The sequence below is a fragment of the Pelophylax lessonae genome (genome assembly GCF_965119305.1).
Source record: "Pelophylax lessonae genome assembly, chromosome: 3".
In the NCBI taxonomy this organism is placed as follows: Eukaryota; Metazoa; Chordata; class Amphibia; order Anura; family Ranidae; genus Pelophylax; species Pelophylax lessonae.
The window spans coordinates 676,219,917-676,237,610 of record NC_138770.1 but is presented as its reverse complement, the minus strand read 5'-3'; the positions used below and the strand labels follow the sequence as shown (position 1 = coordinate 676,237,610).

The 17,694-nt window shown below is 44.1% G+C and overlaps 1 protein-coding gene across 1 annotated transcript; it reads left to right on the top strand.

Annotated features, from left to right (window-relative positions):
* Window positions 1-1,740: 1,740 nt before the first annotated feature.
* LOC309549192 (zona pellucida sperm-binding protein 4-like) lies at window positions 1,741-17,028 on the top strand (the record flags this gene model as incomplete). Its single annotated transcript, XM_082249307.1, has 12 exons — window positions 1,741-2,074; window positions 5,914-6,035; window positions 7,292-7,385; window positions 7,805-7,963; window positions 8,600-8,784; window positions 12,947-13,044; window positions 13,140-13,270; window positions 15,973-16,162; window positions 16,243-16,393; window positions 16,470-16,548; window positions 16,703-16,801; window positions 16,883-17,028. Exons 1-12 carry the CDS (start codon window positions 1,891-1,893, stop codon window positions 17,026-17,028), a joined length of 1,638 nt encoding a protein of 545 aa, XP_082105433.1. The 5' UTR covers window positions 1,741-1,890.
* Window positions 17,029-17,694: the final 666 nt, after the last annotated feature.

Here is a 17,694-nt window from a genome sequence, read left to right as displayed (position 1 = left end):
TCAATTAGGGCTTGTGGTCAGTGAAGGTTTTAACATCATTACATAAACATACAGAATCATAGGTGGGAATGGATGGACTGATGTATTTTAGATAAATCATTAACTAGGTACTAAAACATTGGCCAAGGAATAATTGTTTGAGGGAAAGCAATAAAATGACCCAAATTCAAAATACTGTTAACAGGCAATGCGTTTAGGGACACATAGGAGAGAATGGTGGGGTGGTTAGTGGGTAATTTTACAAATGGTTAAAGATAATCTACATCTTTACTACTATGTGCATGCGGACAGAGGGTAGTTTACAAATAATGGCCTGTGTCAATTGCTGTACATCCAAAAACATCATAATTCAGGTGAAACTAGTAATACATGTAATGTAAAAAATAAAACATACCTTGATATAGTCCTTCTGCAAGACCTTGATGATGGCAGAGCAGGTCTCAGGGATGATGACTCCAAGTGCTTGGGGGGAGATGCCTGTGGTGAACTTCAGATCCTGCAGGCTTCTCCCTGTTGCAAGATACCTCAACGTCGCAATTAACCTTTGCTCAGGAGTAATTGCAAGCCGCATACAAGTATCCTGCTTCAGAATATAGGGGGACACCAGGGCAAGAAGACGGTAAAAGATGGGATCCGTCATCCTCAAATAATTCCTGAAGTCATCAGGATTATTTTCCTGGAGCTCCCTCAGCAAGGACATATGAGAAAATTGATCACGGTTAAGCAACCAATTTTTCGTCCAGGAGGTCCGCTTCTTCTTCCTATTGCTCGTACGTCGTCTCAGAGCCAAAACTCCAACACTAACGACAGCAACGGACGAATTCACGGTCGCCATAATAAATTCTCGAACGATGTCTCGGAAAATAGCGAAATGTCGTCAACCAAACAAATGCTACCGAAATCAGCGCGAGATGCCCAGAAGGGTCACGGCCAAACACTCACTTCCTCTTTTGTAGCGGCGAACGTGCGTGGAACGTACTGACGTCATTTTCTGTCGGAAGACAAATGTCCTGGGCAAGTTTGGAGCACTTTTCAACAGACAAACAACAAACACACCAGCCGCGAACATTTGTAGGACGTTCCGTCGGCCGACGATCGGTACGTGTGTACGGGGCTTTAAGGAAAAAGTCTTCAGAAAATCTTATAGTGTGTATGGCCTATTAGAATTGGCCTGGGTGGGAAGTAGTTAAAGCCCAGCTGATAATGGCTCTGCAGCTTTTACTTTTTGTAATTTGCTTGCTACCCAAAGCAAAAACGTGTTACAGAATAATACAGAATATACAGGACCCCCTCAGAACCCCTAAAACAAGGGCTAGACATTGAAAACTGGAAGCTAAAATAAAAAACGATCTCTTGGGTGAGGTTATTGGTTGCTATGGGCAGTAGCCCAGCTTTTCTAGCTTTCATTGCTCCAGTTTTCATAAATCAACCCCCATTTTTGCACATTCATGAAATATATTAAAAAAACTGCAAGGAAAAAATACAAAGTAGTAACTAATTATATTTCTTTTTTATCTAATGCCCCATACACACGTGCAGATTATCTGAAGACTTTTTCCTTCAGACTTACCAAAACCATATAATATGAGGTCAAACCTAAACACTTTCAATTTGTATGCAATCCGGCAGGCCCTTGCACTACATAGAAAAGGTAAGTCTGCAGACAAAAGTCTTCAGATAATCTGCACGTGTGTATGGGGCATAACTCAGAGCATGAACCTTGATTAGTTTGAAGAGACCCACAATCAATAGATCTTGGCCACCTTTGCAAGTATTGGGATCACCTGTGTGCATAGCAATCCCCATCCAATCAACCTGAAGCCCAGCCCTCTCTCTGGGATATAAATATCAGGCCAGGGCTGAGGGTCATTATTGCAATTCACCATCAAGATGGGTTCTTCCAGGGCAGGAATGGGCTTAGTGCTGTTGTTTTGGAGTTTCAGTTTGTCTTGGTTGCTGTGCGATGCTAAAGGACACTTTGATCGCTCCTCTCTCCTCCACTGTTCTCTGGACAAGATGGAATTGTCCTTTTCTGTTCCTGTTGAAGGGGTGGCCTTTTCTCTGAGAGTGTTGGGTAAGTCTTTTTTTTCTTCTATTTGCCTTAATTTTTAACTTCTAGGTTAAGGGTGGAAATTGCTAAATGTAGGTTAAGTGGTAGTTCACAGAACATGGTGGATGTGAGTAGCACATGTTGAGTAAGGATCGGTGTGCTATTCGGGATATGCACTAGAATGTAGCCAGTGTCCTGCGATATTAAATATCCAGTGACTGATGGGTTTACTTATTACAAATTGGAGCTGAAGGCTATTCCTCTTCCCCTTATGACCCACGACCCCCCCAACCCTCCAATCTGTGTCCCGTTGGGGAGATTTCTCTCCACTTCCTGTACCACAGACAAAACAGGACGTGGTGGGGAAATTTCTCCCAAGGTGAAAGGAATCCTTGGTTGTCACATGAGATGTTGTCAGCCTAGGAGGCTTCACTCTGTAGCCTATGAATAGTGGCTGCTTTTTCGCTATCTTGCAAAGAATGGGCTGCTCTACCCATGATGCATGAAGAACTAGTGAGTCTTGGAGGAAACATGTCACCATTGTTGGTACTTCTGGACTGACTCGTATAGGTAGGGGGGGGGGGGGGCAGCATGTCAAAATGGAATGATACTCCACTTTTAGAAACCTGCTGGGTCAAAAAGCTGAATTAAAGAACCTGTTACTAGACCATACTTTGGGTTGCAACCAGGGCCGAATTAAGAGCATCATGGGCTTGGTGCTGAGGATTTTGAAGGGCCTTAAGGGTCGTGCCTTGGCATGCACCCAGAGGAGGAAGGGTGCAGCCATGCATGCCTAATTCAACATGGGATGCTGTCTCTGAAGCCCATAAACACATCCATGCATCGGCAACTGTTCCTCCTTGTCCGGCCTTCGTGCTGTGTGGGGAGGTTCTGAGGGAGCTGCCTGGGGAAGCGAGCATAGAAGACAGACTTCTGTGTTTACAAGTGACAGAAGAGCGGTAACAGTGAATATGGCCAACCCGGGGCCTATATAAAAGGTAGGGGCCTGGAGCTGCAGCTCCAATAGCCCCTACGTTAATCTGGCCCTGGTTGCAACCAATTTTTACCAGTAAAAGCCATGTGTAGACCAGGGCTTGAGAAATTTGCCTGAAATCTAGGAGCCAGCTAAAGTTATGTGTAAATTTAGTTTCTTTTTTTTTTTTTTTTTTTTTCTTTTTTACAACCAAGCTTTAGTTTAAAAAAAAAAAAAAAAAAAAAAACTGATACTAAATTTACACATAAATACGACTAGAATCTTCCTCTCCTCTTTAGGGCAATCGAATGGAAACAGACCGTCTGTTTCCATCTGATCCGATCCACGGGATAGAAAATAGAACCACCATCCGTCTCTTTTTGGCAGACAGGATCAGATGGTGGCAGATTACCGCTCCATAGAGTAGACTGAAGGGTCCGATCAGGTCTGCCTGAGAAACTGACAGGCGGACCTGATCAGACAGCCTGTGTGAAGAGTCCTTCGGCTGTGTGGCTGTGGCATGGCAGGGAGATGATAAAAATAGAGATTATATCTATCAATAATTGAAAGGGGAAAAAAAAAAAAATATTTTTTATAAATAACCACACTCCCTGTCCACTTTTAGGCTCCGTTCACATGTAGGTGTTTTTGGGGAGTTTTTCTGCTCTAGGATCAGCTCTCAAAACGCCCAACAAGACAAATCCATTTCAATGGCCCCTGTTCACATCTGAGCGTTTTGACGCTGTGAGCAAAACGCCCAACGCTCAAAAAAGTACATGAGCTTCTTTTTGGGCAGATTACAGGCGTTTTCCATTGGTCTCTATTCAATCTAAAAACGCTACGCTCAGGTGTGAATGTAGCCTGAAGCAAAGGTAAGTGGACAGGGAGATGAAGCTTGCAACAACTTCCATCTCATCTCCTTTGAGCAGGCATTGAGAACAGGCAGTGGAAACAGTCATTAGTGACTCCTTGTGAAACTCCCGGCCACCACAAGAGGGCGCCAGTTCCCCGTTGGAAGCCTCTCTCATCTCACAGAAGGCCGAAAAGCCGGGGCCTCAACTTTCGGATGGCGCGGTAGTCTGTGCACTCGGGGAGGAGGTGGTGGGTGCAAAAGGGACAGGTCGCTAATTCTAGTTGCCAATGCGACCTGGGGTTTGTCGAGCCCTGGTGTAGACATCCAAGACAAGAGCCCTGGGACTTCTATCTTGGATATGGTAGTAGTAGACTTGGAGCTGTGATTATATGGGGGCGGTTGTTTAAGGAATGCACCTTAGTGTGCAACAAGGCAAGCTGGCTCCTAATTGGTTTGATTTCTCAGGCTGCAAGCCTCAGTGCATGGGATTCCAGTCCGGTTCCCAGAAGACACTGGTATACCATCCAGCTGCAGCAGATTTCCGCCTCTTGGGGAATTTTACAGGCTGCTGGCAATAGGGCTGGACAGTGTGCCTATGCCTTCTGCCTGCACCAAAAAGCCAATATCTTGTGGACTGGGGCCTAATTGGGAGGTTCAAGTTAACGAAATGAACAGTGACCCTGGAAGCTCATTCTGTAACTTTAGTATGCTGTCGGTGAGCAGAGTTCCCCCCCCCCCCCCATAGGCAGAGTTGTAATCCATATCATAAGTCACACCATCTTACTATGAGATTCTTCAATGCTTCCATTCATTTACTATGGGTCTGGTCAGGATGGACTGATACCCTGCTGAACATGGACTACAATTGCTCTGCTTTATAACCAAATGGCATGATATCCAGCTGTTGCATGACCCGTCTCTCTCCCAGACTGTCTGCAGGGAAACGTAAGCAGCAGGAGCTTCTAGTCATCTGCTGCTGGTCACATGTTTAAAATGGCATTAATAACAGCCTTGGTAATGCAGAATATCAAATGGTTTTAAGTTGGGATGGATATCTTATTTTTGGCAAGAACATGGTGTGGGTGCATTTCTGCCAGTCACTAGCTGAGGGAGGTGCAGCCTCCATCAATCTACATGTAATTAACTGCTCCATTGTGTTTTTAGCTGGGCGTGTTGACTGTCTCTAGTCACAAGTGGGCATATACAGTGGTAAATCACATGGGCTGCTCATATGTGATGGGGAGGAAATGTTCAGCTCTGAAACTTGAACATGTGCAGAGTTGCCACCACAGCTGCAAAATCCCTAGCTGAATTGGGGGATATGAACAAAATACCAAAAATGAATCTGAGTATGAACATGTAGTGCATTAGTTTAGTTTTTTTGGTGGGTTTAGAGCCACTTTGAGGATGTCTGTCAAACCAGCTTCTTGTGGTGTGTGTGGGTTTTCTTTTTTTTTTTTTTGGTTGTAAATGCATAAATTGACTCCAAAATGAGAGGCCGTGTAACTTATCATTTATCTCCCAATGGGTTTCAAAGGCATGCAATTTGTTGGGAGAGGCACTGCTACTTATCAAAGGTGGGAGCTGTGCCATCAGAACTTCAATTGACCTTAACAGATTAATCTGATTTAACAGTAGTCATGCTAGTCTTGGGCACCTATATTGAACTGTTCAATCAACATACTAATTTTAATATATACTTCATGGTTTCTGGCCTAGACTAAAATGAGGGGCTATCTTATCTAGGCACAACCTCCTGACTGCATGCCTGAGCTAAGGGCAGATGGGGCTCCAGCAAGTAAATTCTGCATGATTCATCTGCCCTTAAGATGGCAGTGGCTAGAAATTCCAGGGTTTTTATTTCTCCAAGCAAAATTAAATCATGGGTCCATTGATGGATGGTAAGTGGTGGTCTAACTAATTTAAAAGTTTGGGTAACAAGGACTGATTCTATTGAGCATTAACTTGTTCAGAAGTGAAAATGACAGATTTGTTTTAATGTGCCTTTGCAAAATATTGGTTTCTTTCTGTTTTTAGATTTCCAGGATACATTTCAGAGTCTTGCCAATGATTCTACTTGTGGGCTCTGGGTAGGAAAGGGATCCAATGACACAATGGTGATTGCTGCTGCCTATGATGGATGTTATGTAAGAGAAGAGGTAAGCTTGACAACACTGACTTAAAGGTTTTGTTTTTTTCTACTGCCATGGGCCTACTCAATTCAAAGTTCTAGGGTCCCAAAAGAATCCTGAGAAACGTTTCTCTATGCTGGCTAATAATGCATGCCTTTAGGTCAATGTATAGCCAAAATATTAGTTCTGGAGAGCAAAGGCCTGTCTAGGTTTTTTTTTTTTTTAAAGCCGATTTAGCCAGCAGCTCAATGGCTGCTTGGTATTATTCTTTATTTGGATACATATACAGGATCAATGTTGACTTGTTTGGCTGCTATAGCTTTAAGCCTCGTACACACGCACCGATTGTTGGCTGACCGATCAGCCGACTTTTGTCCAGTGTTGGTTGAAATGTGCTCTAGACTGCACGCAAATTATTTTCTAACAACCAACTTCAGAAGTGATGGTTGACTTTCCGTGTGGTTTTTTTTTTTCTTCTCTGAGCATGCCCAGTCTTGCTTATCTGTACTGACTGACGAACAATCGGAAGTTTGGTTGACGGCCAACAAATTTTATAGCATGCACGCCAGATTTTGTTCAGCCGAAAAGTCGCAGTCGGTTGTCGGAAGCATCATACTAACAAGCCGACAATCGGACGTTGGCCGAAAATTTACGGCCAACAATCGGTGCGTGTACGAGGCTTTACTCGTAGCAACAGCATGCTATGCAAATGGATGAAACGTTGTCGGCATTGATCCTGTGTATGATGTGGCCAAATAAAGGATATTACTAAGGAGTTATTGAGTTGCCAGCTGAATTTCTGTTTTGGATCTTCGCATAGGGGAGCCTGAGCGCCTAATCTCAGCAAGTATGTCTCCATTGCGCAGTTGCACTTTGGTATCTTCTGCTTGTATTTGCCCAGGTTTATTGTCTGTCCCCCACTTAATGGGTCATCTCATGACAACCATTGCTGCAAATGGGATATCAAACCATTGCCAGAAAAAGTGAAGGGTTTTTAAAATGGCAACATGTTCTGGTGGCACATTTGTCTTCACTTGGCATCTTCAGGACAGAAGTGAAGGAAGAACATACAAATATGCTAACCCTTTACCAGAAATGGAAGTTCTACGCATGCTTGACTTGTGCTGGCAGAGTGGAAAGCCCTTGGTAATTGTGTACAATGAGTGCCTTAACTTGGTGAATGGGGTCTTTTTAGACCCGTATCCTAAGATTTTGTGAGAAGGGGCTGAGCCAACCTAACTTGGCGGGTTAGTGTAATGGATTTTTTTTTTCTCCCCTTTTAGAATGGGGAATATATGATGGTTCTACTTCTGGAAGAAATTGAAGATGGTGCTGTTGACCAATACAAGATGGAGAAGAGATGTCCGATACAGAATGGTAACAAGTCATCTAATCTCTAAATGGGAATCCTCATAGCATGGTCCCCTGGAAAAAACATTATGTAGCTTTAACATGCAGGAATAAGTGCATTGCTTCCCAATAGAGTAATGTGGCTTATCTGTCAGTGACTCAACCATATGAACCATACAAAGCCAGCACTCCAGTGTATGCTCTGAATCTGTTATTGGCGGGTGGTTTCACCCAACTAGCTTTATTCATGATTAAAGCCAATTTGGCTGAACTCATTGCCTAATATGGCTCATTGGAAGATTGCAGAGCATACACCATGGTGAGTTTTCTTGTAGCCTATTACAATACTTGGGGTGGAGGAAGTGTGGATACGTCGCCTAGTTTTCTAAGCCCCAATCACATATATCTAGATGTACTACATATTGCTAGCTCTGTTTCTTGTATAGAAGCCCTGGATGCCCCCCGCCCTGATGTCTGCTCTGCAGTTGCTCAAGAGGATAAACTTGCCTGTGCTGAAACGCCTGTAACCAGTGACACCTGTGCTGCAATGGGATGCTGCTACTCTGCAAATGATGCTACAAGGCCCTGTTTCTTTGGTAACAAGTGTAAGTAGGTTAATGCTTGTTCCACTAATGTTGGGTAGCAGTATCAGCTAACATCACTTTGACCAGGTCTGTAGGTAAAACATAACTTGCTATTGGCGGGTAAGGTTGCGAGTACCTTGGCATGGCCAAAAGCATTTAAAGCTTTCATTCATAATTGAGTGACTTGAAGCCCAGTCTAGAATGTACTTGCTGAAACAAATATTTGCTAAATGGTGTCTATACCAACTTGACATTATTTTAGACTAAGCAATACTCAGTGACCTTTCAGGTAATATTAATACCCACTGGGTCAGTGAGACTTTTTATGCTCTGTATAATGTGCTCTTCACTGCAATAAAACCTGTATAGATAGGAGTTGGTTTAGACCAGTGGTGCTTAACTTCAGTCCCCAACAGGCCAGGTTTGCAAGAAACTAAATTGCATCACAGGTGATCTCATTTGCTGCTCAGTGATTGCAGTATTCTAGTCTGAATCTCCCCCAAGGTAATACTTGAAATCTGGCCTGTTAGTGGGTCCTGAGGAGCAGAGTTAGTCTAACTCAGTGGTTCTAAAATGGTGACCACTGCAGTATTTATATCAGTGACTAGATAATTGTGTGTCCTGATCTACATGGTGACAGACCAATTTGTTTTCTAGTGACCACACAGTGCACATTTGATGGCAATATGGTGATTGCAGTGTCCAGTGAATTGACCAGGCCATCTCTACTTCTGGATTCGGTCAGTGTGATTGGATTGAACTCGTGCAGTGGGCTGACAGTCGATACCAGTAACTCATTTGTAGCATTCAAGTTCCCATTGTCCTGCACCACAGCATCTCAGGTGGGTATTGCAATAGTCTGGATATCAGTCTGACCGTCATGGTGCTAGAAAAGCTAACCTCTGCACCTTCTCTATTATCCAAAGTTCAATGAGACATTAGTACTGATGCTTGCAGTAAAGTTCTTTGGGGGGGGGGGGGGGACTATAAACTGTTACTCTTCTGGTCTTTAATCTCACCATTTTGAGCAAGAGGAACCAATCTTAACTAGGGAGGATCGAACTTTTCAAAAGTTTGGCCCGTATTTCAGAACCCCCATTGAAATCAATGGGACCCGAACTTCGGTAATCAAACACCATTTTGAAGCCCTAAAACCAAATAAATGTCCCTAAAAGTGCCTAGGGTTCTGGGTCATACACCAGGGACTATTAATCACACAAAGTTCTTAAATTGTCATTTTTGATAGAGAGCCAATTATTGAAAGAATAAAAAAAAGTCTTTGGATTTAGTATCTGGGGGGGTCTAAAAAGTGTACCTGTGAAGTTTCAGCTCTGTATCATGTCCAGAACCAGAAAAGAGTTTGTATTAGGTCACTTATAGAACAGAATAGTGGCTTCTCTCTTTTCACACCTTGCCAGTTTAGTAGTGTAGCACCCTTGTTTTAATGCAAGGTTGCTGTTAAAATTTAGTTGCTGGGCCTTAACTAGCCTGGCTGTAATTTTACTGTGGTTAATTGAACTTCCCCTCTTAATCTGGTTTGACTGCGTTTCTCCCTTCCGTCAGTAGGTGGCACTGTTGCCTCTGACATTAGTGTGAGAAGTACAGTTAAACAGACTGTTAATGTCCATGTCTGTCTCAGCCAATTACAGTGTCACTACGGCATCCTGGGAGATCTTATTTAAGAGGGGGGAGGTCCAATAATCGGTCTCTTCCCGCCCGGACCCCCTTGGGGGAGGGTGTGTATTGCTGTGCTGCTGCTGGCTAGCCCTGAAGTCTGAGGCCTGGTCACATGCCTGAGATTCTGCTGAGGAGAGCCAGCGACCCACATGGGAAAGATCATCCACAGACATCCAGCAACCTGTGTGAGTAACCTGCCTGTTTCTTATGGAGGACAGCTGTCCAGACAGTACAGACCACAAAAAAGGATTGAATCTGGTGGAGAGAAGTTGCCTCCCAGATCGATCTGAAGTTTTATGGATACCTAATGATTCTCAAGGTCTGTTATCCTGTACCGCTGTCTGAGTACCTGTCTTTTGCAATGGGAGTCTGCCTAATAGACTGTTCTTAAAGGGTGTCCTGGACCCTACCCCTCTCTCCCTCAGTTTATTTTTGACCTGTTGAGGAGAAATAAACTATCCTGTTCCTTCAGCATAAAAGTGACTGGCGCCCATCTATTTTACCTGCATCACTACCCACCATGCCTGACAATCCACACCCACAGGAGGTATGTAGCCCCTCTTTGCCTCTGAAGGTCATCACTAGGCCCTAGGGGGTTCTGGGGGTCCGCTACAGTAGCAAGCATTTTTTTGGGGTCTTTTGAGGCAGGCAAAACATCTGAACGTGTGTGTATGTATATATATATATATACACACATACTTGTATATACACCTAGACATATATAGGTGTGATAGTAGCAGAAATGTATGCTTGCTCTAAAAAAATAATTTACACTAATATGGCTCCGCTCCTATAACACCTATATGTATTTTACACTTGCACATATGTGTGTATATATATATATATATATATATATATATATATATATATACCCGTATACAGAAGTTCAGATGTTTTGCCTGCCTCCAAAAACGCTAGCGCAAAAAAACGCCCAGGTGTTGTTGCAGACAAAACATCTGAACTTCTGTGTGTGAGGAGCGTAACTATATTGGTGTTATTTCATTAGCGCAAGTAGTGTTTTCTGCTCCTTTCACACCTATATATGTGCAGGTGTATACATACATGGGTGGGTGTGTATGTATGATATATATATTATATCCCCTATACACATGTTCAGATGTCATGCTTGACTCCAAACGTGTGCTCAAAAAATCCCTATAGAAGCCTGCAGCTAAAAAGCAAGCTGACAGGGGAGAAGCCATATTACTGCACCGAATGTGACCTAAGAGAAACCATGTTTTCTCTATAGCGGTCACCCTGATATGGAAGGGTTTGGTCACCCTGCCATAGCAGTCAGTGTCAGGTCACCCTGATATGGAAGGGTTTGGTCACCCTGCCATAGCAGTCGGTTCACCCTACACTACATCGGTCACCCTGGCACTTAACACTTTCCCTACAGAAACTAAATTTTTGCATCTAACTAAAGTGTAAGAGCACCCTAACTACACTAGATATCCCTTTCCTCACACGAATAAATGCTAAATGACACTTTTAAAGTAAAATTAACAGAACTGCTTCCACTCTCTTCCATGTCCCTGTATTACAATGCTAGGAATTTGGCGGGGGCTGTCTTATATACTGGGGGGCGTATTCACTAATGATTGGCCTAGGGACCCCCTAGTCACTCCAATCGCATTCCTAGCATTCTCCTGCCCCTCAATTGGCTTTTACTAATGGTTCTGGTCCAATCATGGGCTTTTAAAGCCCATTTCCTGTCCCATTGCATTTTGTGGTCGGTTTTGGTTGCCGAATTCCGAACTTTTTCAGAAAAAAGTTCTAAATTCGGCCGAACCTCGACCAGTCAATGTTCGGGTTGACCCGAACCGTTTGATCATCCCTAATCTTAACCAAGTAATGGCACCTTATCGAACTTCTCAGTATTGAATCATTTGTTCTAAAGGTTATTCCAGTCCAGCATACATTTAAAGCTGGCTATAAACCAGTTGTAATTCTTACTGCCTTAACTAGTACTGTTAATCTAATGCAGAAATCTAAATGGGTGAGTTCACTGTCCTTTCAGACTTTAGGGGGGGCAGTGAAGTATAAAATGCTCATGTATCATTGGGAATAAAAAAACTTGGTGCCCCATCAGTATTAGTAGGAGGGATGGTGATGCAGGACCCTAATTTAGTGGGAGTAATTATGACCCAGTATAACTGGTAGGAGTAGTGCCAAGTCATGGAAGGAAAAAATGACCTGTTGATGAGGAGTTGGTGCCAGTGGAAGCAATGGTGTCCAGATAAAGGCAAGCAATGGCCTGCAGTTTGGAGACCAATGCACCATTAGTCCTGTGCTTGTCTAAAACGGACACTTTTCTGTGGGAGTTCTCCCCCCCCCCCCCCTCATGTACAGAAGACCACCCTTTATATTCAACACCTTGTGTGATACAGAAAGTTTATAAAGATGTGTGTGGCAGTCTCCATAGGGCTTGCTGTGTGACTTCTTAGGTCTCCCTCCCTCAAATTACCTGCAAACAGTCACTAGGAGATTTTTCACACATCCTTACTAACAGTCCAGGGTATTTGGTTTGATATTTATCATGGAACTTGGATGGAAGAAGAATAGTGGGATATTCCAACTGAACTATTCACAGTATAGGACAACGCTCTTGGCCTCACCAGGTTTTGTGGAAGCACACGGCTTTAACCATACTGCCACTTGTATGGATGAACTCCTCTTGCTCGTTGGCAGCAGATTTGATGCAACTACTTTTATCTTCAGGTCACTCTCTAGCATCCCTTTGACTGACACCCATCCACTCTCTCTTCCTCTGGAGGGATAGCTCAGAGGCCCCATGAAAGATCTGTACTCGCTGTAGGCAGTCTGATCCTTCCAGTCAGGAGCTGAACCCAGAGGTCCTGCAGAGATCTCTGACTTTCAGGTTGGCCACTCAAGGCCACATGGCAGCTTCTACAGAGGGGCAGCTGACCCTTCCTCCAGGACCCTGGTCTCCAGCCAAAGACCCTGAGCACATGTGCCCTGGCACTTAGTCACCCAGCATGCAACAAGGCACTTCCTCTGCCAATCACAAGGGCTGTAACAATGTCTGTACCCTCACTTGTCAAGTTTCCTCCCACTGCCCACTATGCCTCCCTATTGGAGGAGTGCAACAGTCAGACAAGCTGAGCTGCACCATGAGCAGACCCTAACAATGTATCCTGCTCTCTGGTAGGCCAAGAGCAATCTATAATTACCTGGCTTTCTCTATGGCAAAACAATACGCTCTTTTAGCACTTACCTAGGAGGGTGGTTTTACTTTAAAAAGTTCTGCCTATTCTTGGTTGATTTAAATCCAACTTTTTCTCCTTTTTTACTTCGTTCAACCAGGTGCCAAATGGTCCAATGAACTATGTAGCTACTATTGAAGCCAATAGACAAATACAGACATGGCAAGGATCTTCTATCACTAGAGACAGTACAATGAGGTAAGATGAGCAAATCTGCTGTGGTATGGGGAGCACTGTATCTAATACTGTATTGTTGGGGGGAGCACTGTATCTAATACTGTATTGTTTTTTAGGGTGACTGTGCAGTGCAGCATCATTCAAACGGGTATTGTGCCGCTGCTGAGTTTTACCGTTAACACTCTGCCACCACCTCTTCCTGTCAGTACATCTGGTCCTCTTGAACTCGAGATGAGGATTGCACAAGGTGAGAATTAAGTCTTCAGCCTGCTAAAAGCAAGCCAACACACTTCTCACTAGTCTAGTGCCCATTGGTGTAATGCAGGATCTCATGCACAATCTCAACATGTTGCCAGTGGGAGTAGAAAATGCCCTGCCATCAGGAGTAAGCAATGCCCCATCATTGGTATTGGTGTCCCAAATTTCAGAGTCCACTGACCCACTGACAGTGGGGAATAATGCCCCAAGGGCCAGAGATTTGAGGCCACTAATGTAATGCAACAAATTTAGTTGTCGGACTAACTACGTCACTTGGTTGCAGCCCTTCTGCATTAGAGGCTTTTTGGTTTGCCCTTTAAACAGTTTCCATGCTGCCACCAATCTGTATCTAGGAGGAATGACTCCTCTGCTCCTGCATTATTGGATAATGCACATTGCATATCCCCGGAGGCTTCAGGCTCCTACAGCAGTTGGGAGGGGCAGAGCTTGTGTTGGGTGTATGCAGTTCCACGACAAGGTCATCTAGAGCCAAGAGCAAAGATGCCACCTGCACCCCTATTGTGTGAGCATATCTGGCTACAAAACACTGAGCAGTAATCTGCATGCTTGCTCCTTTCACACACTCCGTCCGTTGGACGGAGTCCGTTTTTTCTCAGCGGGGGATCGAGCCGCCAATCCCCTGTTGAGCAGCAGGACAGCTGTGTGCGGAGACACAGCTGACAGTTCCCCATGCATCTCTATGGGGGAAATTGGATGTCAACGGACCATCAGTCCGTTCTCACCCGATTCCATCCGATCCGCTGGACGGATGGAAAATAGGGTTTCCATCCGTCCAGATTTGACTGATCGGGTCAGATGTCAGCGGACATGTCTCCGCTGACATCCGATGCCCCATAGGAATGCATGGGGGGACTGTTCAGATCCGCCAAAAAAACACAGGTGGATCTGAACGATCCGCCTGTGTGAAAGGAACCTTAAGCATTCCACCTCCCTGCACAAATCTTATCCCCACCCCTTGTCAGCACAAATCCTTTACCCCCCCCCCTCAAATTTCCTCCTAGTACACATCTTGCCCACTTCACATCCTACAGTGCCCAGGGCAGCCACCCCTTCTCACAGCCCTGGCTGCATTTATGAGCTGAAGATGGGTGACACAGGACTACTAGGCTTGGGAGTGGCAGGGGAACACTGATTAAGCTTGTGCAGCTCCAAAGGAAGCCTTTGCTTGGTCTCATGTTCAGACTGTAACACAGCGAGGCTCCCTCTAACTGGAAAGTGCAGTGCCATACCAACATACTGACCACACTAGAACTTGCTGCATTTATTAAACTTTATTTAGTAAAGGATACAGGACAAAAAATCCACAATCTAATCAAGTCCAGATTGTTTATCCTTTGCCAGGGAAGCTTTGCAGAATCAAACAGGGTTTCATGTGGTTGATCCAACTTGGTTCTTGCATGCAGCAAGAAACCGAACGATCACATGGCAATTGCAGTATAGCACAGGAGCAATAAGTAGCAGATATAGAGCATGCATACAGGCAAAACATTTTACAATATCAGGTAGGCCCTTAAGATGGTTTCCATAGAAAAGAACACTGAGGGTATCCAATGCAGTCCCCTTCAAGTAGCAAGGGGCAAGATGCATGTAGTAACAAACTGGTTGTCAAGGTGGATATTCTAAGCTGTACCAAACCCTATTATGCCTGTCAAAGTCAACCAGGGTGGCTGTTCTCACATCATAACATGGAATCCACCAGGGGGAGGCTTGTGCAGTTTCCTAAAAGGAAACTGCACAAGCCCCTACTAAACACGCTAACATGAAGGTGTGATGGCTGCCTAGAACTTACTGCTTAACTAACCTGTTCTCTGCCTCATGAGTTCCCTAGCAGCTCATGCTAGCTTCACTTGGCCCTTAGACTAGCAGAAGCTGCCATATGGTGTCAATGGGCCACTGTTGTAGTTTAGGTTAAAGACGTGGTGGTGCTTGTGGCTAAACATTTCCATTCCCATAAGTACCAGGTGGCATTTGCATGGCACTGAACTCCTTGTTTGCATCAAAACACCATAAAGGACATAATGTCTAATGAAACGGGCCATAAGAATTTGTGGAATCAACTCAAAGGGGTGTGAATGGCATGCCTCACTATAATCTCAAAGCAAGTGACTACCGTCTGGCATGCTAACTGGCCTCCTGTCAACAGTTACATCTGAATTTACTCCAATCAGATTTTGGGTGGGGTCCATCATGACTCGCAAATATGGGCTGCCTAACTAGGTGCTTTAAGGACTATGCTTGTCCAGTCCACTTTTTTGGTTTAAAACTGTTGCTCAAGCCCTGTTTAAGGAGGTGAGGGGTAGCCAGGCACCTGACTCCCAAAACACACTACCTGCTTTGGATTCTACCTCCCTGACTTACTGGAATAGCATTGTATCTGGACCTCTTGGCATGGGAGTGGTGCTTTACCTTCAAATCTAATCACATGAGTTGCATATAGGCTCCCAGAAAAGTTTGGCTTTTTATGTAAAACCCTTTAGCTACTCAAGAAGGCATTGTGCCTTCCTCTTAGGGATAGCTTTTCCAGGGTTTAGAGGTGTATATTCATTGCAGACTTTTTTCCCCCCAAGCCAAAGGAACATCCTTTTTAAGGGTCCCTGAACCTAACCACTTAGTTACATATAAGGGCAACAAGCTTTTTTGTGTTATTTACATGTCCATTATGTAATGCAGATTTTGACTATGCCTTATACTACACTGATGAACAGTACCCTGTGGTCAAAGTGCTCAGAGACCCAGTCTACCTGGAGGTTCGCATCATCGGCAGAACGGATCCAAACCTGGTCCTTGTCCTAAATGACTGCTGGGCCACCAACTCCGCAGAGCCTACACTCCTTCCTCAATGGCCCATCTTGTTTGACAGGTGGGTAATCTGTAGAATGGAAGCTATCCCATCTACCTTGTGAAGATCTAAATTCTGAATCTTTGGGTTTTGTCTTTCAGTTGCCCTTTTAATGGAGACAACTACATAAGCCAGCTGATCCCTGTTGGAGTTGCTTCACAGGCTGTACCTATACCGAGCTATTATAAACGCTTTGTGGTCAGCACCTTCACATTTGTGGACTCCACCACCCAGCTTGCCCTTGAAGACCTGGTAAATGAATACAAATTGTTTGTCTCTTATTTAATTTCGAACTTTGCTGCAATAACTATGTAAAACTTGTCTTCAGGTATACTTCCACTGCAGTGCTTCTGTTTGTGTTCCATCTGCCATGGACAGCTGTGTGGTTTCTTGTGGCCAAAGGAAAAGTGAGTATCTTTTCAATGTGTCAAACCATGACTGGTGACAGAATCTTGGGTTTTTCACAATTCCCCTTAAATAAAAGGGGAAACTTGGTAGATGTGCTCTTGGAAAGCAAGCTGACCATGGAATTTCAACATTGCCTTATTTTTTTATTTTTAGGGAGAATGGCTGAACTTCAGTCTCTGAAGAACACAGTGACTTCTCAAGGACCTGTTGCATTTGTTTCTGTGGACAATAAAGGAATCCTAAAACTGGAAGGTAATCTGAGATGCAATTTTGGTGGAGGCTGGCTTAGTTAAAATTCAAGATCACTTAATTTTATTTCTTTTTTTTCTATAGGTGCTGATCAATCTGATTATTCCACACTGGATCTGGCTAGAGCACTAGCAACTGCTGGGATTGTTGGGTCTGTGACTGTTGCTGTTCTAGGCTTGTGGCTTTACCGCAGGAGTCAAACATGTAACATTAAAACTGCAAATGTTTAAATAAAAAATTTTTATAAATCCTGTGAATTGCTTTATTTCCAACATGGCTCCAGGAAGACCTAAAACCAACTTTGTGCCTTGAAACTGGTCAGATTGCTGCCAAAAATAAAGGAACAATTTATCCTTCTAAATGGACTGGGTTAGGGTGTCCTAACTTTAAGGCAGGATAATAGCTAATCTAGCAAGAAATTTTTCATATATTGGCCCAATCCTGTGGTATGCCTGAATGCTTAAGGTTGCTCTCCAACACCTTTAGTTGCTGGCAAAGTATTTGTAGTGGTCAGTGATACCACTGCAGTTAACCTTGTGAGTCAACGGACTTAAATTCATGCTGTCACAGGTACCTAATAAGAGGGTTGCGACAACGGGAAGGAACCAGACCTTGTTTGAAGGTTGTGTATCTATTACTCAACTGTATTGTTCTCCCATAGGTGATGGGTAGCGTTAGATTGCCAGTGACAGTCACCCAACCACTAACCATAACTCTGCTAGGGTAGGCTCATACCCCCATCGTGACATTTTGGTCATTTGTCCATCCTGGGGCTTCCTCAAACCTAGCCTCAGCTTTCTGAAGGCTTTGGCTACTTGATGGCAAAACCTTATTTCTCAGCAATCACCCACTTTTTCAATGGGATTATAAGGAGGAATGTACCGTAGTTATAAAAC